The sequence below is a fragment of the Chenopodium album genome, chromosome 21 (assembly GCF_948465745.1).
Source record: "Chenopodium album chromosome 21, dcCheAlbu1.1, whole genome shotgun sequence".
Classification (NCBI taxonomy): domain Eukaryota; kingdom Viridiplantae; phylum Streptophyta; class Magnoliopsida; order Caryophyllales; family Amaranthaceae; genus Chenopodium; species Chenopodium album.
The window spans coordinates 17,665,271-17,689,572 of NC_137854.1; the positions used below are offsets into that span (position 1 = coordinate 17,665,271).

Genomic DNA, 24,302 nt, shown 5'->3' on the forward strand with positions numbered 1-24,302 from the left:
AGATTTAACAAGAATTGATTAAACCAACAAAGATTAAATTTTTTCTTTCGGGAATTTGGGCAGCAGCCACGACACCACAGCCAGCTACTGTCGTGCTGCCGGTGGCGCCACTGCTGCCGCCGGCATTGCTGGTGGTGGCCGGCAGCCCACCGGTGGTGTGGTGGTGGCCTGCGGTGGTGTAGGCCGAAAAAGGGGAAGAGGAAAAAGAAAGAAAAAGAAAAGAAAAAATAAAGGAGAAGGGAGAGAAATTTTCCCAAGTGTTGAATATTTATATCCTTTTTTTTTTTCTCTAGAAACCCTTCTTACCTAAACTTTCCTAATCCCTTTCCTATTAAAACTTTACTACAATAATACTTTCCTAAAATAAACCCTAACTTTAATAAATTAAGTAATCAAATAAACTTTCCTTTTTATAAAATATTTCCAAACTTATGTAAAATAAACAATTAAAATACCATAAATAAAACATTTCAAATTATTTAAATACTTCACAAAATACATATTTTAAATAAAATATGTATAAAAATACGGGGTATTACACTCTTCTTCAAACACTTCCCTCTTCACCTACTCCTCTTGTGGTTCACCCCCTCATTCTCCTCATCTTGTGCGTCATCCTCATCTCCTTCCTCATGTTCTTCCTGTTCCTCTTCTACTTCAGGCTGCACTTCCTCATGAACCACCAGTGGTTCCTGATGAACCACCACAACAGCCTGATCAACACCTCCCCCTTGCACCTCTTCAACAACTCGACAAGGGACCTATGCAATAAACTGAACATCCTCATCATCCGAGGAAATCTCCATGTCAACAACCCGACAATCAACATTAGCCACCACACCTACAACACCCATAGACATAGACGCCTTTAACTTAGAACCAACTTCCGCCTCATCATCATTATCACTATCAATTTCAATAACACCGACACAATCACTATCAACCCTAGCCCTCTTATGCCCTGATCTTTTTTTTTTTTTCAAAATCCTTAAATTAAGATATTTCAGCCTTCAACTCAGCCAACTCGCGCCGTAAAACATGACATTTCCGATCAGCCTCCGTACGGACTTGCAAATTCACGGCTAAGGAATCTTCAAGTTCAAATTTCCTCCTAGCCAACGACTGGAAATACGAATTCTGATGTTTGCATGAAACAGGGAGGAAACTTTGACGAAGAACCACCATTAAAATCAGCCATTTTAAGCAGCAGATGAAAATTCAGAGGAACTCAAAGTTTTTTTCCTTAAGATCGCTTTTAGGAAGTAAATTTTGACAGAGAAAACCGCTTATGAGAAGAAATAAATAGCAAATTAAAACTATTATGTCAATTTCGTGTCTCTTCATCTGCAATTTGCTACAGTGAATTAGTGCCATTGAAATTCGCAATGCATGTATTTTCATATTGTCTTTGTAATAACACTGCAAACGTACTACACAAGAATAAGAATAAGAATAAGAACATTCTAAAAATAACTAATTAAAAAGCTGAAAATATACTATGTACATCTAATTAGTACAAAACCAACGTACCAAAAAAATATCGCGCCAAAAAATCGCTCGGGTATTTAAAACTTTTATTGCCTTAAAAAAAAGGACTCGTAACTTTCCACTTTTAAACAAATTACAACTAGTGAATCTTTTACACTTACTTACATGTTATATATTAAACCGACACATCAAAAAAGTCACTCAGATATTAAAAACTTTTATTGTCTTTTTATTTTTTAAGTACTCATAACTATTACGCACAACTTACTTGCACATTATTAAAACGACACATCAAAATATAACTATTGTCAGCTTGTCACATCACTTTTTTTTGAAACTTTATTTGAATATAGAATACATATTATTCCTACGTTTAAAGAAAAAAAAATAAACCAAAACAATTCACTCTAAATTCACGAAATATCATTACAACAAATAAGTCATTATATTCCACCGCAACAATATGATCGACAAAAACAACCTCCAGAATTTTCCATTTCGGACTGTCGCGTGCAACGCGCGTGATAAAATGACTAGTTTTAATAAATTCAAATAATCTCCCTATTATTTTAATAAATTCAAATCTCCCTACATCTCCATGAAAGTCAAATCACGGATGGAGTGTTATAGTTCACGCGTTAACCATCTTAGTAATAAAAATGAGTACTACCCCCGTGTTTTAACAAGTGTTACATTTTGTTTTTCACAAAGTCTTATATGTGGCTGACCACACGGTGTGACCAGCCACTATAGGGTTACTTCACTAGTGTAATGGGGGATCCTAGTTAGTGTTAAAGGGGTTACTTTCTCATTGTTATAGAGTTACTCGGTCAATGTTATAGGGGTTACTCGATCGGTATTACAGGAGTTACTTAATTAATGTTACAGGGGTTACTTTAAGTGGCCATACGGTGTGACCGATCGCACACAAGACTTGCTGTTTCATCTTTAGGCAAACAAACTATATTTAAATACTACCTCCGGTCCAAATTACTTGCAACTTTGGGGTATTATTTGTGAGATATAAAATATTCTAAAGTTGCGAGTAATTTGGACCGGATGTAGTACATTATCTCTCTTTTCTTATGGTCCCCTCCTAAATTCACAAATACTTTTTTATTACTAGTATTTCTTTCCTCACACATTCATTACTTTTAATTAAACTATTAAGGGCCTGTTCACAGTTACTTAATTTCAGTTCAGTGTAGCTCCAATCAGTTCAGTTCAGCTCCAATCAATTCAGTTCAATTTAGTTCATTCAGCTCCCAATTTCCTTCTCTCATAAATTCATTTCAGCTCAGTTCGATTCCAATCACTTCAATTCAGTGCCAATCACTTCAATTCAGTTCAGTTCAATAAATGTGAACAGGCTCTAACTCACCATCTCTCTTTTATAATTTTTTAATAGTCCAACTACCCAACATACTTCTTATTTAATTTTTTTTATAAAAATACTTTTAATTTAATTTAATTCAATTACATTACCCGTAACGATCAAAGTGTAACACTAATTAAAACACGGGGGGAGATCATAGTCGTAAAAAGACAAATAAGGAGAATAACCAATTCGGAAACAAATAAAAAAAGAAACAAAAAGTGCTTTTCTCTCCTCATTTGTGAGTGTGACAACAGCTGTTGAACCTTTTTATTGCCAACACCATTACACATTTACACCAACGTCATCATCGCCGGTCTTTAACACCGAAATTCGCCGGTGAAAATGGTGAGGAAGAATCGCAGGAGGAAGAAAGAAGAAGTATCTGAGGATTGGTGTTTTGTTTGCAAAGAAGGTGGAAATCTCATTCTTTGTGAACACAAGTAAGTTTCTTTAACACAATTATTTAATTACCCACTATTTTTCGATTGATTTTTGTAAACCCACATTTTAAATTGTTTCTTTTGTTTATTTAATCAAGGTTTTTCAATAATAAATTAATGGGTATGTTTAGAACATGTTCTATTTTAATGTTGTTTAAGAATGGAGGAACCCCATATCAATGATATCATCCTAGGTTGGCGTGAGATATGGTGTGTATAATTAGTGCTTCATTTATGGCGGTTTATGATGTTTTTTTTTTTTTTTTTTTTTTTTTTTTTTTGGCTAGTGTTACACGGTTAAGTCAGCTGGGATAGGCTAGGTATTTCCCGAGTGGTGTGGGTTTCAAAGCTTGTTGACTACTCGTATAATATTTACTCCGTATTACGCTACTCGTATTACTCACTTTGTCTCATAATATAATGTCGAGTTTTTGCACAGCAATTAAGACCACCTGTGGTGAGACTCAACTTTGAGTATTGAAATACACAATGAGTTGTTTTTTTTACCTCCAATGGTGATATTCAACCCACTTCTCAATTTAGTAACTCATGTGAAGTCTAATCTCCCGATGGTGAGACTCTATAAAGTATACTAATGTCACTATCAATTTATGGCCCACCACATTATATTATAAGTTTTTTTAGAAAAAAAATAAAATGAATTTAAATAAATTATAAAACATATTACAATATTTAAAAGGGTCCACACTTTTTGTTAAATAAGACTCAAAGTTGAGTATTTAAACTTAACAATTTTTTTTTTTGGAGTTGCTAAATAGATATCAAGTTATTGGTATTCTTTATAAAAAATACTATTTCTCTCTTAAAGTAACTCCCTGAAGTCTCACCTAGGAAAAGGTCTAACGATAGAGGAGATAGAGGAGGGAGTGTGTAATCGATATCTTTTAAAAAGTTTGAGATAATTCTAATAGTGTTTGGACAACTAAACCATCTAAAATATTTATTTACGTATTTGCCCTCATCTAAAATTCTAATAGAGTAATTGAACATGACTAGATATGGTGCGCATTAGTTACCCTTATATTTTTAAATTTGGGTTACCTTTAGGTTTTTGCTCTAGTTTGACTAGAGCGCGTAGCTTTGACTAATAATATATTTTATTTAAAAAATGTATAAATTATTTAAAGCTAATTCGAGTACCAATATCGGCTATATGAATATGACTATCTTTAATCCTATATACTTTGTATTAAGCACAAACATTGATCAAATTAGTCTATGTAAATACTCTCTCCGTTCTCATATATTGACACAAAGTTTAAGAAAAGTTTGAGTGGGGGGTCGTTTTATTGAATTGTTTTATTGTGTAGATGGAAAAGGGTAGAGGATTTTTTTTTTTAATATCAACACTAAAAGTGGTGAGTCATTGTACAAGATAGAAAAACAATTAAATATTATATGTTGGTAAGCCATAATAATTTTTATTAATAAAATAATTCTACAATTTTGTCATGCTTATCAACTTGCCATCAAAAAACTTGTTTCGATTCGGATAAAAAAAATAGGTTGAGTGGACATTTGATTCTATTTTTAATTCGGGTTTGGTCAATAGCACGTTGGGTTAACAATGATGAGTCATATACATCGGGTTACGGTTTATTATGATTTGGAACAATGATAGGTTACGTGGGGCTATTATCGATATTGGGTTCTATATGGCTAGAGTGCGTATTAGGGTTCTACTGGTCACTAGTTTCACCCCATTTTTTGAGTCATTGCCGATTTGGTTCTCGATAGCTTTACATGTTCTCCCTTTTTTTTAGTAGTCCCATTTGGATTATTTGGAATTAAAAACTTTAACGCATTTTCTTTTCTCTAAATTATAGTCAAGGGATACAAATTAGATGGTGCACACGAGTGATTGTCACAAAAGATAACATAAATTGCATTCTTCACTTTGTCTTGAAAAGAACATTTTTTTGGTTTGAACTTTATATTCTTCGGATTTGAATTATTTGTTATTTTACTCCGTGGTTTTTCATTATGACCTATATATATATTTATTTATTTATTTTTTTACGGTAGATAAACATGTTTTTTTTGGGTTAGAGCTATATGTTCTTTGAGTATGAAGTACAGGGGCGGATCTATTAAGGTGCACAGTTAGTCACGTGCACACAAAAAAAAAAAAAAAAAAAAAATCAAAGAGACCGCTTATTACAGATAGGCGGTCTCTTTGTTGCTTCTATTTGAGTTTAGACCACTGTCTGTTTTACAAATATTAAAGAGCCCGCCTATTAAAATATCAAATAGGCGATCTCTTTGTTGCTGCTATTGCCACCACGCCATTTTTTAAAAATATTAAAGAGACCTGTTATCTAGATAACCGATCTCTTTTTGTCAGGCATTGATAATGAATAATTTTTTGCACTACTTTCATATTTCATTAAAGAGACCTGTTATATTAAATAACTAGTCTCTTAAGTTATTCCACTTTTTTTTTTTTTTTTTTTTTTTTTTTTTTTTTTTTTTTTTAATAATTCTTGTTTTAATTTATATTATATTTGTGCAACTAATTTAATATTTTCCCACAAACTAATTAAGTAAAAAAATCATAAAGTTAGTTTAATTTAATAGTTTTATAGTACTAGTATGTAATTTTATGTCTTGTTTTTGGATTGAAATCATTTTGGTAAAATATAATTTTTGGATTGTAACAAGTGATTAATTATTGATGGTGACTCATAAGTTCGAAAATCTTGGATCCGCCACTGATGAAGTATATATATATTTCTAAAATATGTTCCTTGGGTTTGAAGTATATGTCTTTATAGTCTTATGCATTATGTTATATGTTCTTATACATTGTGTTCTTTGGGATGAGGTATGTGCTCTTTTATTTATGTTCTTTGTATATTGTGTTTATATTGTTTTGAGTATTAGGTACTCCCTCCGTCCCTAAATTACATTCCTACTTTCTTCTATTATGTGAGGGATAAATGTTAGAAATAGGAATGTAATTTAGGGACAGAGGGAGTATTGATTTGCTGCGTGTAATGTTGAATGGGTTATCGTTTTAAAAATGGGTGCACAATGAGTATTTTGCACCCGGTTACCGTGTGGCTTAACACTTTCTTGAATTATAGCAATAGCATTACAATGTAACTTATGTGAATGGATAAAATTAAATTGGAATGCAGCTATCATTATGGATTACCATGCACATTTATTTTCCATGCCTTGCTGATGATTTTGTCTTGATGGTAATTTCTCAAGTTACTGACTCTAAGTTATTGAATATTTTCCTTCTAGGGATTGCTTAAAATCATATCACCCTCATTGTGTTGGAAAGGATGATTCAATTCTGGACTGTGATGAGAGTTTCAGATGTGGTAAAGAACTTTCTCTTTACTCAGTGAAGAAACATTTTTCTTTCTTTCCATGTTGTGTGTGACAGGACACTTCACACATTTTCAGTTGCTGAGCAAAATATGCATAAACTATGTTGTTGGCATAGAAAACAAATAAATTTGAGTTTTATTAACTTGGTATTTTACATCTGCTACTACATCGGTATATTTTTAGAAAATACAGTCAACTGTGAAAACAGTACTCCTTCCATGTCATATTTGTAGGTTAAATTTGTAGCATGAACCCATCATATCATGGCCGGGTTCATATATTATACATACTTTCATAGCGTGTTTGTGTGTTTTTATTATTTTATTTTTAGAAACATCATCAATACATATTTTGACCAACCTTAAAGAGTATCAGTGTATTCGAAGGGTTTGAAAGAAATCAGAGAAGAAAAATGCTTAGACATCTGGGAACTTTTAATTGCTACTAAGCAATAACCTATCCTTTAATGATATAAGCAATTAATGGTGGGTTCTGTTAGGAGAGATTCATACTCCTAAATCCTAACCCAAGCCCTTGGAAGTTTGTTCTTTGGCTGAAATCGCTGAATACAATTATGGTAAAGAAGAGCATGAGCATATTGTTTATTGGTTGTAATTTTTGGTAAGAAGCAACCTTATAGTTTCCTGTTATTTGGGCCCAACATAATCGTACTTATCCCTCTTACTGTCCTAGGTAGGAAATGAGTGTTTTAATTCTTGAAGTAGGAGTTGAAGGATCTTACACATCATTTGAGTAATTTTCAAAAATAGTTGACTGTAGTTGGATATTACGGTATCTTCACTAGTCTTTTTATATAGCCATCTGCAAATAATCTCCTGTCATAGTTTTTCCATACTTTCGACCTTTACTTGGAAAGCTAAGTGTTGAGTGATTTGACACTGGATTGAGTGGGACATTGTTTCTTGAGCAGTTAGAGCACCCAAGGATAGACCAGGTCTGTGGCTCTGTGCACAAGTAGGCGCAAGCAAAACTTATGATAAAAGAGGCCCTGTTAGTTACAAGAGTGAGGCATTGGAACTCTTGGTTGTGTAAAGCAAGACAAGTGGGACCAACAACGAGAATTAACAATTTAAAGAGAGACAAATGCAAGGGGGGTATAACATTTGGGAAATATCAACGACATTTTTGTTTTTTTTTTTTTTTGCTAAGGTAGAAGGCTTTGATTTTCATTCATTATACATTGGTTCCTAAAGAATTTCATATTGGAAATAGAATTTGTTCTTATTGAACGCTAAAACAGCAGTAACATAATGCATCTAAGCTAGAACTAGGCCACACTTCAGGGACGACACGTAGGACTTACACAAGAAGTATGCCTATAGGGCCTAAAAAGCATAAAAAGAGGGCAGGTTCTAAAATTACGGTTCTGAAGTGATTAAGCTTTTGTGTGTGGGTTTCTAGTTTGGAGATAGTCAATACCCTTGTGACTTTATAGGTTTAGGGGCCAAAAAGACCTTATATCCTAATTTAGGCTTATCATACTTGCTTGTGGGGGAGGCAAGAAGTCACTTGTTCTTGCATTTGTTAGGCATTACTAATGGGCAAAGGCAGTATTTAACATATGAGATTGAGGAAGTGAAAAGGAAAATAGGAAGATTTATCCTTATCTCCAAGCCAACTCTCTATCTAAGTGATGGTTGTTCAGAGCACACTTTTATTCTCATTAGCTTTTTTCTAAGGGCTCCTGTTTTTCTTTCTGATGTATTTATGTTTAGTTATAGGAAATTAGAAAAGTAAAATGAAACCTCTCCTGTATAAAGCTAGAGACCCTTTCTTTGGACTTCACAAAACCTTCAATTTAAAACTTAAGTGACCCAAAGGACTTTTGCTGCAAAACAGCAGCCAGGTTCCATTAATGGCAGGAGCAGACAAAGACAAAGTTTGAAGGGGAGGGGGAGGAATGCCATTTAAACTTAACATGTGGCCTTCCTTTTTGCTAGGTTGGTAAGAGAATTGTGGCTTATCATGGTGTTGTCTGTTGATCTTTTGGCACAAAATATGAAGCTCTTCACATAATAAAGGATAAGTTAAGGAAGCTTAGAAAAAGTTGTGTTTCTGAAAAGGCTTAGACAAAGTGTTACTAATCTTACTTTTTTGTGTTGGTCTACATGATCTCAATGGAAGCATTCCAAACTATTATCTTGCTCAAGTCTTTCTTCTTTCTTGTTTGTTTTTGTCAATAGAATGCACACTTTTCTTAAGCAAAATTAGAAATACATCAGGAGTAAAACAGGTTATTAACAGAATAAAGAGTGAAAGATTAAAGTTTGATACCCCGATTATAGTCCCTGTTCAAGGGTCGCAATAGAATAAACCCATTTAAGATGATGAGTTTTACAGTTAATTTTCAAATAGAAAGATTCAAGTGTTATGAATCTGCTTTTTTTTTTTTTTTTTTTTTCGATTCACTCATACTTTACTAACATTGAGGGTTTGCAGAATTTTTAGTTGTGCATCTGTGTTTTTCCATGATTCGATATAATTTATCTAATGATGATACCCTTCTTTATAGGTTGGCATTTCTGCTTCAATTGTAAGAAAGCTGCGAAATTCCACTGCTTTTGCTGTCCACATGCAGTTTGTGGACAGTGTATGTGTGTAGCAGAATTCGTTTTGGTTCGAGGCATCAAAGGATTCTGCTGCAATTGTCTAAAGTTTTCCTTGTTATGGGAGGAAAAAAAGGATGTCGACTCAGATGGGGTATGTTTGCTTTTTGTAGATACGTACAAATTTGTTTCTAAATCATTTCATTAAATTAAGGGGTAATACAGGATTTTCGGCATTTCAGCTTCTCTTTTCTCTAATTTATCTTAATAGAATAGTTAACTGTATGGATTATGGTCTGATATTCGATTTATCTAGCTACATAATCAAATCTGCTGTCATCTGGATTCCTGGATAGTAAAAAGGTTAATAGACAACTGTTTTATCAAGGTGTCTATGAGTTCTACTAATGTCATTATTTTACCATCATATGTGCTTTTTTTTTTTCGTAAGTAGCAAGAATTATACTATTTATGTTTTTATTTAGTTGCAACACTTTTTCTTTTTGTGTACATATCTAATTTTGATCATAATTGTGTACTAATATATAGAAAAAAAAAATGTTATGTAAAATGTTGTTAAATTGTTCTCAAAGTATTTATTATCAAAGCATCATTATTTTAATATTTTATTTATTTATTTCTACAAATAGGCAATTAAAGGTTCTAATGGTTAAAGTTGTGTGACGGCAAGCTTGGAAGTCAAAGTATAGTAACTGAATATTACGGAAGTGACCATGATATTAAGTTGTCACTTAATTTTGTTACTATTCTGTTTTTATAATCAGTCATGAGGTTTTGTTTTGCTGTGTAAAGTGATATGTTGAAATTTGTTGCAAAAAGTCTCATCTTTGCGCATATCCTCTTTGCCACATAGAGTTTGCAACATGGTTTTGAACTTCCCTGAAGTGGTTTTTGGGAAGGGGATGGGCACTTTTGTTCCTAATCAACTATCAGAGAAGGTTGTGATCTCTATGGGATTCCTGACTCCCGGTGATGTTTGAATTTGAATGATACTTTAGTATTATGGTTCTTCCTATACTAACACATTATATTTTTTTCCAATAAGGCTAAATGCTAAGATTCTAGTCACAAGGATTGTATGACTGAGGGAAAAGTGCGAAGGAAGAAACTCTTGCTGTTTAAATGCTAAGATTCTAGTCACAAGTATTGTATGACTAAGGAATAAGTGTGAAGGAAAAACTCTTGCTGTTTTGGAGCTCTCAGTCTTATAAGAATTATCTAGGAACTACTGGCTTAAGCAGTGTCTGGGGTGTACAGGGAGGGAGGGACCGGAGGGTAGGTGGATATGTTAATTTCTTTGATGAGGGATTTAACTTCCAACATAACATTCTTGCTTCTTTCTGTCGTAAGTTTTTGGTCTTGCTACTGTTTTACTAGAAGTGTTTCTTATGCTTATTTTCAGGAGAAGGTAGATTTTACAGAGAGAGGGACTTGTGAATTTCTCTTTATGGATTATTGGGAAATCATCAAGAAAAGTGAGGGTTTGAGATTGGAAGATCTCCAAAAGGCACGGTCATTGTTAAAAAATGGCAGAAACTACAGAAACTTGGATGATAGAGACGAGTTTGCAAATAGTGACCAAGATCTGAAATTGAATAGTTTCGAAGACTGGGAATGGGAGACTATAGAGGATTATAGTCCTTCAAAGAAAGCGAAAAATAAAAAAAGAAAGCCATTCGTGAGAAGCAAAGTCTCTGTGCAGTCAAGGGAGAAGGCAAAGTCCAAAAAAAAGGAGTTTATAGGCTGGGCTTCTAAACCACTTGTACATTTTCTTGCAAACTTAGGTGTTGATGCAAGCACTGAATTGTCACATTACGATGTAGTAGACATTGTTACCAAGTATGCAAATGAAAAAAGGCTCTTTGATCCAAAGAAAAAGAAAACAATTGTTTGTGACCCAAACCTAGTATCACTGCTGGGGCAAAAAAGGGTGAATAAACATAGAATATATGACCTTTTAGACGCCCATCTAGCTGCTAATCAAGAAGAATCATCAGATGATTTTTCATGCAGCTCAAAAGATGATGAGAAATCCTTAAGGCTATGTAAAAAAAAGACTGAAAGAAATCCAGGTGGACCTCAGTATAGGGAGAAAGTGATTTCAAGGGGTGGCAGCATGGCATCGATTGTTCCAGAAAATATCAAACTTGTGTACTTGAAGCGGAGCCTGGTGGAAGAGCTAGTGAAGAAATCTGATACTTTTTACACCAAAATATCTGGTAGCTTTGTACGGGTCGAGTCAGATCCAGATGACTATATGCAAAAAAATCGTCATCAGCTTGTGCAAGTCACTGGTAAGCATCAGACGGCTTTTTATAATACAAAATCTGTACTCTCAGATTTGTAATTTGTTCAAGAGGAAGCATAGGTTGGTTACTGGATTATAATCTTATTATTGTCTCTTTTCATTATCTTTTTAGCTGGTATATGATACAGCACAGAAAGTCTCATATAATTATATAATACTTCAGCGTATAGAGCTTATCTTTGTAGGTTCATGTACTTTGTTTGGGTTGATTGGCACTTTGCTTGTCAGAATTGATTGCAATGTGACACTGATATAGATTTTGCATAACCATTCACTGATGTGAAAGGAAATCCTCTAAAGTGCTAGAAGTTTTTAGTGAGCTTTAATGTGATAGTTTTTTGGTAAGTCTCATAAGTTTTTTGATGATAGGGCAAGGGTAATGCTCTTTGTATCTTCATTGTCCTCTTACTTCTCAATTCTGTCGTTCCCTACTGAGATGTAACTGTACAAAATACATATCATGATCCATTTCCTTCGTCTTAGGAATTTTTTGTTAAATGAAGGGTCCTAATTTCTTCTCGAACTCTGTATAAGCCCTTTTCTTGTAAAAATGATCAACTTTCAGCGTTGCTATTTCACATTAATTCACTCTCATTAATGAGACACACATTAATTTAAGCACCTGCTTGTTGTCGATTTTGGTATATATCAACTTAGTTATTGTACTTGGTTTTCTTAAATCATTCATTATTATTGTGGTGTATTTCACCTCAAATAGACTATATTTCTTGATTGTATTGAGTTGCTGAAAGATTAATTAATTACAAGCCACCTAAACTTATTTTTAATCATATAATGAAGTGACCTCTTGTCACTTTATGCCCAAAAATTACCTTATATGACCAACTTACTTTCATGGTAATTTTTGCAATTGGATATCACCTTTTTTCTCATGATTGATCTTTTATAGAGCAAGAACCTTCTCTTCGTTCTGCCTTTTGCATCCTCATGGGAAAAGCTGTATGAGACTGGATTTTGTTTGTTGTTGATATTTCCAATTATATCTTTGTATTCTTAGTTGTTATTTTATCATCCGAAATGTATTTAGGTATGCGTAATTTCATTCGGTATATTTTTGGTTTCCTAAGAATTATTTCATTACATGAAACACTTCTAGTTTTTATCAATAATTAGAAGTTCACAGTGGAAAAAGTGTAACTGATGTGAAGGAAAGAATTGCCGAATAATGTATTTTTGGCAAGAATTCACCATGTGCTGGCTTTAGTATTTGAATGTTGCTAAGTCAGGTAGTTTTTTGTAAAGTTAGATTGAGATGGTTGTTTCAAAAGCACCATATTTCAAACATTGTTCCTGATGAAATACTCTCATCAAAAAGGAAAAATCATGTTAAGGTGTATATTGCTAGCTTATCTAGTTGTAAAATCTCATATTAAGTCCAATGAAAGAATGTATCGAGCTCAAAGAGCATTTTGTGATTAATTAAACTGATTCTATTAGTGTTTGCTACTCATCTTCTTGTATAGTTATTACATGCTTTGATTCTTTTGTGAGTCTTTTGAGCTCTGAAAAATGTTTCTGTACCCTTGCAACTGTTCAAGGGTAAGGCTGTGTAGTATACTATTGCACATACCATATTCATTTGTATCCATATTGTGTGGGTTTTTTTTTTTTCAACATATTGTGTGGTTGTTTTTGTATTCTCATAATTTTCTCGCATGATCTGCAAACATAAGCAGTATTGACACTTTGGAACTATGTATAATGATTTTTTTTTGTGTGTAGGTGAGTATCATCATGTATATAATCATCTTACATCTATCGTCGCCTTAAAGGGGGGGAGGGGGGGGGGGGGGTGGCTTAAGCAGTATTGACATTTTGAAACTGTGTATAATTTTTTTGTTTGGTTTTATCATGTATATGATCATCTTACCTCTATGCTCGCCTTAAAGAGGGAGGAGAAGGGGGGTACTATCAAGTATCAAATGCAGATTACATACCTTTACATCTCAACCAGCTAGTCAATGACTTCTAAGATCTCTTATGACTGACTCAATTGTATTTATTGTCAACTTTCAGACATCAAAGAGCAACGACGAGAAGAGAATATGGAAATTATCTTGCATGTTTCAAATGTGCCATTAGATATTAGCATCCATATGCTGTCTGAAAGTGACTTCACCAAGGTATTCAATATGGTTATAAATTCTCTTCTCTAGTAATTGTTATGTGCATGTTGTTCCAAGACAATGATTTTTCCAAAATATTTTTTGTTTTTGTTGTTGTTGTTGTTGTTGTTGTTGTTGTGATATACTCCCTACATTAGTCCATCAAACACAAATTGCCCCAATGCCCCATTGATTTTGCTCCATACCGCACATGACATAAAGGACCATTATCTTACTCTCACATACATTACTTTGGTCCCACCCCAATTTTCTTACACATCAACTATCTAATGGGGCAATTCTAGTAAGAAAAAGGAAAAATGTCCATAAAGATAAAATTTTAAGATTGAGACATTTTTTTCCTTTATGGTTGGATTGGAATGTTGCGTTTAAGGTGTGCTAAAAAATGGAATTTTAAGTTGAGTAGCCAAGACCTAGCTTTCATGTGCATTTCTTGAGAAAAATTGTCCTTTACTTAATTTATTTTAGAGACACATGCATGCCTTGGACATGTCTTACACATTTTCTCTCATATGGGAATTGTTTTTAACATTTATAAAAATATATAGAGAGAAAGGTAAGAGAAAAGGGGAGAAGGGAGGATAATAACGTAGAGCACATATGCACACGCACATACACGTAAGCTAGTACGTGAAACGAACATGCATACACTTGTGCACCAGTAATATAAATTGAAAGTGCACACGCACACGCACGCACACTTGTGAGCATGGACGGAAAAACACACGCACACAGTCTCACTCACACGTTTTCCGTTGTTTGATTTTGAATTCTAATGCCTATTCTTAGCAATGGCGCGAATAACATAAAATAAGTATAGCGAGAAAATTGGGTGAAAAAGGAAGAAGAGACAAGAAAAATGTAGAACGTAAGAAAATGTATTGGGGTACTTGAATTAACTCTTGAATGAGCTCTTTAAGGAGAGAGAATATTAAGATCTAGTTTTATTGACAGTAGGGTTTTTAACTAGCATTTGGATGGGGAGCCACATGAGAAAGACTCTTCTTTAAGTGCATCTAAAATCTATATGTACATATATGCTTTGCAATGAAATATTCTTTCGAACCACAACTAGATCGAAGTGCTCCTTTTAAAGCGCTCACTATTGTTGGGTCATTTTGAATATGCTTTTAAAGTGCTCACTATTGTTGGGGCATATTCAGTATACAGGAAATTTACATTCAGTAAATGGATCTTTACAAAATGATTGTTGTCAAAACATCTGTTGCACTCCTTGTACTATTATTTATTTTTCCTTTCTTTAGTAATATGACAGCATTCTAACCTTTTCCTTTGAGAGGTACTTTCTATTTTTGCCGGATTGTGTGCAATATTAACTTAACTGAAATAGTTGATAAGATCTATTAGCATTTCAAATTATATGTCTGATGTTAGAAAAAGTAATATTAGGGGTTGCTAATTGCCTAATCTTGTGTCTTATATGTAGGAAGAGTGTGACTTACTACGCCAACAAATGAATGATGGACTACATAAAAAGCTTACTGTGGTAAGTTCTCATTATTAGAATATTTTCCTCAATGTTTCTTATTGATGTACGATAATATATACAAGATACATAGCCTAATCTTAGGCGTAAACTAAGGAGCTAAATATATCTACAATAACAAAAATATTAACTGAATGTATATATATATATATATATATATATATATATATATATATATATATATATATATATATATCGCAGTTGAAACGGGAGGTAGACGGACTCTCTCAGAAATCTGTAAAAGAACGATCTGATATCTTAATGGCATATAAAGAACACGAACATGACCACGTGCAACCTTTTCCCATACAAAAAAGAATATCCATTTTGATATGCTTGGTACGTTGATGTTCTGCCAGGTTACCCGGTAAATAGATTGCACTCACATTGTCACAATAAACTAGTGTAGCCTTTTTAACTGGACAACAACTTTAAAAGCAATTTCTTAACCAATCAGGCTCGGATACTTCATTTTCCACGCCTCTATATTCAGCCTCTACACTAGACCGCGAGAGTGTAGGCTGCCTCTTAGAAAACCAAGACACCAAATTATCACCCAAAAATACACAATAACCAAAAGTAGATCGTCTCGTATCCGACAACCACTCCAATTAGCATTAGTATAAGAAATAAGAGATGATTTCCAAGATGAATAAAGATGTAGATCATGTGTAAGTGTACCTTTTGAATATAGAGCTTGCATATGGTTAACTCTCGGATGATACATATGTAGTGTGTATTCTGTTCACTTGATATTTACTTATATTAACTTATCTAAACTTAACTGAATTTATCTAAAGATATCAAATAAACCCTTATCAACTTATTACACCTTATTAACACTTATTTGACTTTATTAAAACTTATAAGACCTTATTAGACATTATTTGACAATGTTGGAACTTATTGTACTACCTCCGTTAAATGTTTTATGCAACTTTGGGATATTATTTGAGGTATAAAATATTCCAAAGTTGCACAAAACATTTAACGGATGTAGTAGTATAATATATAGGTAATATGAGTATATAATTAATATTAAAAGAATAAAAACAATATATATGTAATTATTAGCATTTTATTACTTTAATTAAAAAAAATACCATCAAAAGTGTACTTAGCAATAACACCAAATACTGTGTCAAAAAAAGCAATAACACCAAATATTGTTGAAATTCAAACTTCAATTTAGAAAACTAAAATAAGCATTTGATAAAAGGAAAAATTGATTCTAATAATCCCACCTTTAACCGGTTCGCCATCAATAATTCCACCTTTAGATTATTATTTAATAATCCCACCTTTATAGGGTATTTTCTTCTATTGGTCCTTAACCTATTGGTAACTTGTTTTCATAGGTTAAGATGCCATGTGTCGTTTTTTAATTGGATGAAAAATTAAACTTTTAAAAAAAATAAAATAAAAATAAAAATAAAAAACTAAAAAATTAAAAAACAAAACCTACCAGCCACCCCCATCCACCGACCCACCGTGAACCCATCCATAACCCACACAAATGGCCGGTCAAAACCACCAAAATCCGACTGTCGCCACCCATAACCCCCGCAAATGGCCGCTCGGAATCACGAAAACCACCCCGCCGACCAATAGCAACCCCCAAAATCACCCCCTGACCCGAATCCCACCCTCGAAACCACCACAGCCACCACCATAAAACCCAACCCAACCGCCAAAACCCCCTTCTAACAGTCGAAAATCCCCAGTAACCGCCGATTACAACCGTAAAACCCCGATACTCTTACCCAAATTCAACCTCAAGCCATCCCTTGAAGAAATTGATTCACTGATTTTTTTTTTTTTTTTGAATTCATTGACATTAAGGGGTTCGATGGTTTTTCTGTGAGGGTTGGAATTGGGCCGGTTTTTTCTAGGTAAGGGTGGGAATGGGTATTCCGGCGGTGGGGATGGGGGTACGGTGGTGGAGGAGGGACTGCCGGAGGTTGGGTTAGAACCTGACGGTGGTTGGGGCTCGCTGGGTTTTCAAAAAAAAAGATGTTGGTTTTTTTTTTTTTTAATTTACCAATTGACCAATTATTTAGTGACACATGTCACTCAAATTATAAAATTTTTTTTTTTACCCAATGTTCAAATCATCTTCACTTAGCGTGGGAGCTCCATTGATAGAAAAGCTTTAGCACTCTCCCATTCAAAGCATTCCTTGACCTTACCTATTTTCCAAGATCCGGACTCCTCATCAATGAAATCCTTCACTTTCCAATTCAAGGCGACCCTTAGTGTCTAGCTAGGGGTCTCCCAGTTTACTCACGACATACTAATCGCCTTGATGTTATCCCCATTCCCTACCTTCCAAGCAAAACCCTCTCTAAACGTCTGTGGGACCTGGACCTCCCTATAGATGGATGCCCCTTTCTTTTAAGAGGCCTAGAAAAACTGCATATGCTGCAAGGTTGGAAGCCCTTATGTACTTTTGATAGGAGAAGTTGTGGGTTGAGGTGCATCCTGGTTGCATGCTTGAAGAGAAGAGCATCATTGAGGGTTGAAGACCTCTTATACTTAGGCCTCCCATACTCTTAGGGAGCTACTCACCCACTGTAAACCTCTATTCCCATTGTTGGACCACCAGAACCTAGTAATGAGGGAGTCAAGTCTATTTGCGATGCTTTGAGGAAGTTTCATGCATTTCATTACGTGGGTTGACATGCTCACTAGCACTGTGTTGATAAGGATTAACTTTGCTGCTTGAGAAAGATGTAAGGAAGCCCGGGAGATAATCTTTTCCGCTACCTTGTCCACTAAGAATTGGAAGCAAGAACTCTTCTTCCCTTGTATATCAATCGGGCTCCTAAGTGAGTCCCCATATTTCCCGTTTCAGGCATAACAAGGAGCTCCTTTACAGCTTGCCTTTTCTCCGTATCAAAACCCGGAGAGAACTTTATAAAAGATTTATGTAGACTCTGCTATTGTTGGCCAGAAGCCTTGCCAAACCGCCGTTGAAGGATGTCAGAAATGCACAAACATGACTCCTCATTAGCTAGCTTTGAAGAACAACAAGACATCATCTGCGAAAAACAGATGGGAAATCGAAGGAGACCTGCGGGAGACCTTCAACCCATGAATTTGATTTATGTCCTTTGCCAGACAGCATCCTTAAGAGAATATCCATACAGAAGATAGGGAGATACGGGAACAAAGGTCCCCTGTCTCAACCCACATTTTGGAGCAAAGTGTTCCGAAGTTCTCGTGTTAATAACTGCGTTGAAACTTACCATTGAAATACATTGTGAAATCATCTTTATCCAGTGACCTAAGCTGTAAAACCTTGAGGAGAAAAAGCCAATCCTCCCTATCGTATGCTTTCGACTTGTCGATCTTTACTGCTGTGAAATTCGACCCCTTCTTCGAATTTATAAGATGCATAAGCTCGTGACTTAAAAGAATATTATTCTCCATATACCTTCCTGGAATAAAGGCATGCTGGTTCTTCGTAATGATACCCATTAGAATAGCCTTTAACTTGTTGACCATGCATTTCGAGATGCACTTATACACATAAACTGATCGGCCTGAATTGGCTAACAAGCTCCGGGACCTTAACCTTCGGAATCAGCACTAGAATAGAAGAGACTGGTTCCATTCCTTAAGCATAGTTCCTTACCTCAAGAACTGTTTCACACTGTCCATCACTAAAGGTCCTACCTCCTCCCAGTAAACCCCATCCGGACGTGGAGACTTTGAACAATGCATATTGAACATAGCCTTCTTTATCTTTGCCTCAGTAAACCCCCTATCAAGCCAGATACGATCTTCTTCCGAAATGGTGGGGATATCCAATTGCCTAAGTAGAAGGTCAATATCTTCCCCATGATCATCATTAGTGACCGGATTGTAAATTTTCATAAAAGAGGATAGGATTACCTCTTTCTGCCCCTCCATCCAAGTGTCGTTGTTGTTTCTTATAGTCAAGATCTCATTATGAAGCTGCCTTTGCTTTACCTTCCTATACATAGTAGGTGTGGGGCAGTCCAAACCTAACCCGGTTTGCCTTCATTCTTTGTTTCCAGAAGTTAAACTCAACTGACTTTTCGGGATAAGAAGGTTGATGCGTTGGATGTACCCCTCTCCATCTTGAATTGAGCTGATGTTCATCCCCGTGCGTTGGAGATCTTTGGAAAGCTTATTCTTATTGATCCCCCAAACTTTCTTATTTTCCAAGCTCCAGTATTGAAGTTTAGACCTTAGTCTCTCCAATTTTATACATATGTGACTCATGAAATTCACCCCTCCATGAGTCCTTCACAATATCTCTAATTTCCGGAAAAGCAAGACACCAATTTTCGAGTTGATAAGGCTTATTTGAAGAAGTAGACCTAGCCTGTTCATGATAGGTGATAGCTGCGTGGTCGGAGTAGACGATTGGTTCATGAGTAACCCTTCTATCTCGGGAATGTAGGAACCACTCCTCCGTGATGTAAGCTTGATCTAGCCTCTCCAGAATGAGCTCATTACCTTCCCTTTCATTGCTCTAAGTGAACCTTGACCCGAAAAAGGAACTTCCGTGACATTACTACTAAACCTCCAATCTAGGGAAGCATCTGTGCCTCTGATTCGAACCGAACCGAACCTCCAAGCTTGTCACTCCCACTTTCCACTTGGTTAAAATCTTCTATGACTAAAACTAGGGCTGTACACAGTTTGGTCTGGACCGTAACCAAACCAGACCAAACCGCATTTTAGCGGTTTGGTTTGGTTTACGGTTTGGGAAAATATGGTTTGGTTTCGATTTTTGGGGAAATATGGTTTGCGGTTTGGTTTGGTTTTTCGAAAAATATAAACCAAACCAAACCGTAAACCAGTAAACCGTATTTTAATATTTATATAATTTTTAATTAAATTAAAATAGTTATTATATATTATAAAAAAATTTAAAAAACAAAAAAAAAAAAACATGAAAAATCATTAGAAGACTATACGGTCATTATACTAATATACTCTATACTCATTCTCAAATATCAATACTTAAAATCAATAGGTCATATAACTCATATCGCTCTTGTTGTGTTAGCACTTAGCACTTGATTAGTTGGTTGTTATTTTTGTTAAAACTTTGTAGTAAAATTTAATCCCTTTGGGCTAATTATTTAAACTTGATTATAAATTTATTAATGTTTGACAATTTTTTAGGAAAAAATGTCGTCTCATAAAAAACCGCAAACCAAACCGCACCAAACCGCATTATTACGGTTTGGTTTGGTTTGGTTTCAATACTAATATGGTTTGGTTTGGTTTTGAAAATTGACCAAACCAAATTTTGCGGTTTGGTTTGGTCTAGACTCAAACCGCACCAAACCAGACCATGTTCACCCCTAACTAAAACATCTCTAAATTCATCAACCATTGAAGTTGTTCCCAAACTATTTTCCTATGTTCTACTTGAGGCTCACCATAAAAAAACAGTACATACTTAACACTTCCATTAGATTCATTCATTTTACAAAGGATGAAAATCTTAGAAGAAAACAAACATTTTACTACATCATTAGACCAACCTAAAACTAGGAGACCACCGCTACTTCCTTCCAAATTCCAACCAAAAATGGAAGTAGGACCTAGCATACTTAACCTAGCCGCCGCATTAACAAAATCCATTTTTGTTTCAGAGATAAACATTAACATGGGTAACTTAGACTGATAGAGCCACACTAGATAGGGAATTCCAAGAGAGTGTGGATCATTTAAGCCCCTGTAATTCCACGCCACAACATTCATATTACTTTTGGGGGCTGACTTTGTGTCGCCTCCTCACCCTTCACATATAATTGCACCGAATCAAGCGTGACTTCCTCACTTTTCTGACGCTTGTAAGACTCGGATGAAGAAGAAGAAATCTCTTGGGGCCTTTTGTTCTTACCCCTCATCCTAATGTCACCATCAATATCAACCCCAAACTCCCTAGCCATGTCGAGGTAAAAAATAGCCTTCAAAGCAAACCTTTTCCTCCCATTGTCATCTTTGAGCCAAATTGAGAAGCCACCCTTTTCGGACCACCTATGTAACCTTTTGAGCCTCTTTCTTTCAACTCACTCATAATCAGCCTCGCTATACCTCATCGAATCACCTTCACAAGAAAGTGGGAGATGACCAAATGCCCCCCCTTATTCTCTTCTTATCATTGGCACTATCATTATGGTTAAATAAATCAGTAAAATTGAAAGAGCTAAAATGTGATACCGGAGTGTTAGGTGGATCGAACTCGGTTAGAGGGAGGTTCGGAAGACCTCCCAAGTCCGAAGGGGAGAGCCGAAGAAAAGGTGGTGCGGTCGACCTCACATTGCGATGAATTTCACGAATTTCCTCCCTCCTAGCATGTCGAAAACCCAAAGATAATATCGTGCTAGCTTCCATTATGCACGCATACTCTTCGTTAGATTGTTGTTGCACCTCATCAACCCTTCTAGTAGCCATGATTGAAGAGCTCTCCAACCATCCTCCAATATTAGCTACAAGCGGAACTTCCATAGCCATAGTATGGCCTCCACCATTTCCACGATACCCTACATTGTTTCTTTTAAACTCAGTAGAAGTAGCAGCCCATTCAGAAATTCCCAAGGTATGGAAAATAGTACCCGGACCACCTCCGAGTGTGTTTCCTTACGGTGCCGAAGATGATTCTCCAAGTTCAAAAGTCGAGTTTGTGAACAAAGCCCGAGCTAGGAATTGCGGCCTCATATTTTGCCCCTCCTGGGCCCTTGTCGCCGCGGGCCTAACTGGCTCAGCCCATCGAGCCCATAGTTGCAACAGGTTGGGTCATAAAATGTTGCTGCTCGTCTCTTGCCACTCGAGTGTTGCTCGAATTAGGGTTTGGAGTACCCTTATGGATAAATTCCGCATAGGGGTCCCCACCTAGCCAATGATAAGAAGCGCATAAGGGAGTTAGTTGGTCATCTCCCGCTTTCTTGTGAAGGTGATTCGATGAGGTATAGCGAGACTGATTATGAGTGGGTTGAAAGAAAGAGGCTCAAAAGGTTACATAGGTGGTCCGAAAAGGGTGGCTTCTCAATTTGGCTCAACGATGACAATGGGAGGAAAAGGTTTGCTTCGAAGGCTATTTATGATCCCGACATGGCTAGGGAGTTTGGGGTTGATATTGATGGTGACATTAGGATGAGGGGTAAGAACAAGAGGCCCCAAGAGATTTCTTCTTCTTCATCCGAGTCTTACAAGCGTCAGAAAAGCGAGGAAGTCACTTCGGCTTACAAGGAAGTGAGGGATGATATGGTTATTGATCTTAGTGTACTTAGCTTGATTCGGTGCAATTATATGTGAAGGGTGAGGAGGCAGCTCAAAGTCATCCCCCAAAGGGAATATGAATGTTGTGGCGTGGAATTGCAGGGGCTTAAATGATCCACACTCCCTTGCAATTCCCTATCTAGTGTGACTCTATCGGTTTAAGTTACCTGTGTTTATGTATGTTTATCTCTGAAACAAAAATGGGTTTTGCTAATGCGGCGGCTAGGTTAAGTATGTTAGGTCCTACTTCCATTTTTTGTTGGAATTCGGAAGGAAGTAGTGGTGGTCTCCTAGTTTTAGGTTGGTCTAATGATGTAGTCGAACGTTTGTTTTCTTCTAAGATTTTCATCCTTTGTAAAATGAATGAATCTAATGGAAGTTTTAAGTATGTATTGTTTTTTTATGGTGAGCCTCAAGTAGAACATAGGAAAATAGTTTGGGAACAACTTCAATGGTTCCTTGATGAATTTAGAGATATTTTAGTCATAGGAGATTTAACCAAGTGGAAAGTGGGAGTGACAAGCTTGGAGGTTCGGTTCGAATCAGAGGCATTGATGCTTCCTAGATTGAAGGTTTAGTGGTAATGTCACGGAAATTTCCTTTTTCGGGGCCAAGGTTCACTTGGAGCAATAAAAGGGAAGGTAATGAGCTCATTGTAGAGAGGCTAGATCGAGCTTACATAATGAAGGAGTGGTTCCTACATTCCTTGGATGGAAGGGTTACTCATGAACCAATCGTCTGCTACGACCAAGCAGCTATCACCTATCATGAACAAGCTATGTCTACTTCTTCAAATAAGCCTTATCAAATCAAAAATAGTGTCTTGCTTTTCCGGAAATTAGAGATATTTTGAAGGATTCATGGAGGTGTGAATTTCAGGAGTCACATATGTATGAAACTGGAGAGACTAAGGTCTAAACTTCAATACTGGTGCTTGGAAAGTAAGAAAGTTTGGGGAACAATTGGAGAAAGCTTTCCAAAGATCTCCAAAGCACGGGGATGAACATCAGCCCAATTCAAGATGGAGAGGGGTACATCCAACACATCAATCTTCTTATCTCAGAAAGACAGTTGAGTTTTAAATTCTGGAAACAAAGAATGAAGGCAAATTGGGTTAGGTTTGGGGACTGTCCCAAACCTACTGTGTATAGGAAGGTGAAGCAAAGGCAGCTTCATAATGAGATCAGATCTTGACTATAAGAAATAACAACGACACTTGGATGGAGGGGCAGAAAGTGGTGGAAGAGGTAATCATATCCTCTTTTAAGGAAATTTACAATCCGATCACTAATGATGATCATGGGGAAGATATTGACCTTCTACTTAGGCAATTGGATATCCCCACCATTCCGGAAGAAGATCGTATTTGGCTTGATAGGGGCTTTAATGAGACAAAGATAAAGAAGGCTATGTTCAATATGCATTGTTCAAAGTCTCCAGGTCCGGATGGGTTTATAGTGGACTTCTTCGAGATTTACTGGAAGGAGGTAGGACCTTTAGTGATGGACAGTGTGTAACAGTTCTTGAGGTAAGGAAATATGCTTAAGGAATGGAACCTGTCTCTTCTAGTGCTGATTCCGAAGGTTAAGGTCTCGGAGCTTGCTAGCCAATTCACTAATCAGTTTATGCAACACAGTGTATAAGTGCATCTCGAAATGCATGGTCTGGTCAACAGGTTAAAGACTATTCTACCAGGTATCATTAGAAGTAGCATGCCTTTATTCCAGGAGCGTATATGGAGAATAATATTCTTTTAAGTCACGAGCTTATGTATCTTATAAATTCGAAGAAGGGGCCGAATTTCACAGCAGTAA

At 35.8% G+C, this 24,302-nt stretch overlaps 1 protein-coding gene across 1 annotated transcript in view; it reads left to right on the forward strand.

The window, feature by feature from the left end:
• Positions 1-3,172: 3,172 nt before the first annotated feature.
• LOC145602885 (uncharacterized protein At5g08430-like) overlaps positions 3,173-24,302 on the forward strand; it is a 40,286-nt gene continuing 19,156 nt past the window's right edge. The window contains exons 1-6 of the mRNA XM_081659036.1: positions 3,173-3,306; positions 6,580-6,659; positions 9,203-9,390; positions 10,660-11,551; positions 13,603-13,709; positions 15,160-15,219. Of these exons, the coding sequence (XP_081515162.1) occupies positions 3,209-3,306; positions 6,580-6,659; positions 9,203-9,390; positions 10,660-11,551; positions 13,603-13,709; positions 15,160-15,219 (1,425 nt within the window). The 5' untranslated portion in view covers positions 3,173-3,208. The remainder of the gene's footprint in view (positions 3,307-6,579; positions 6,660-9,202; positions 9,391-10,659; positions 11,552-13,602; positions 13,710-15,159; positions 15,220-24,302) is intronic.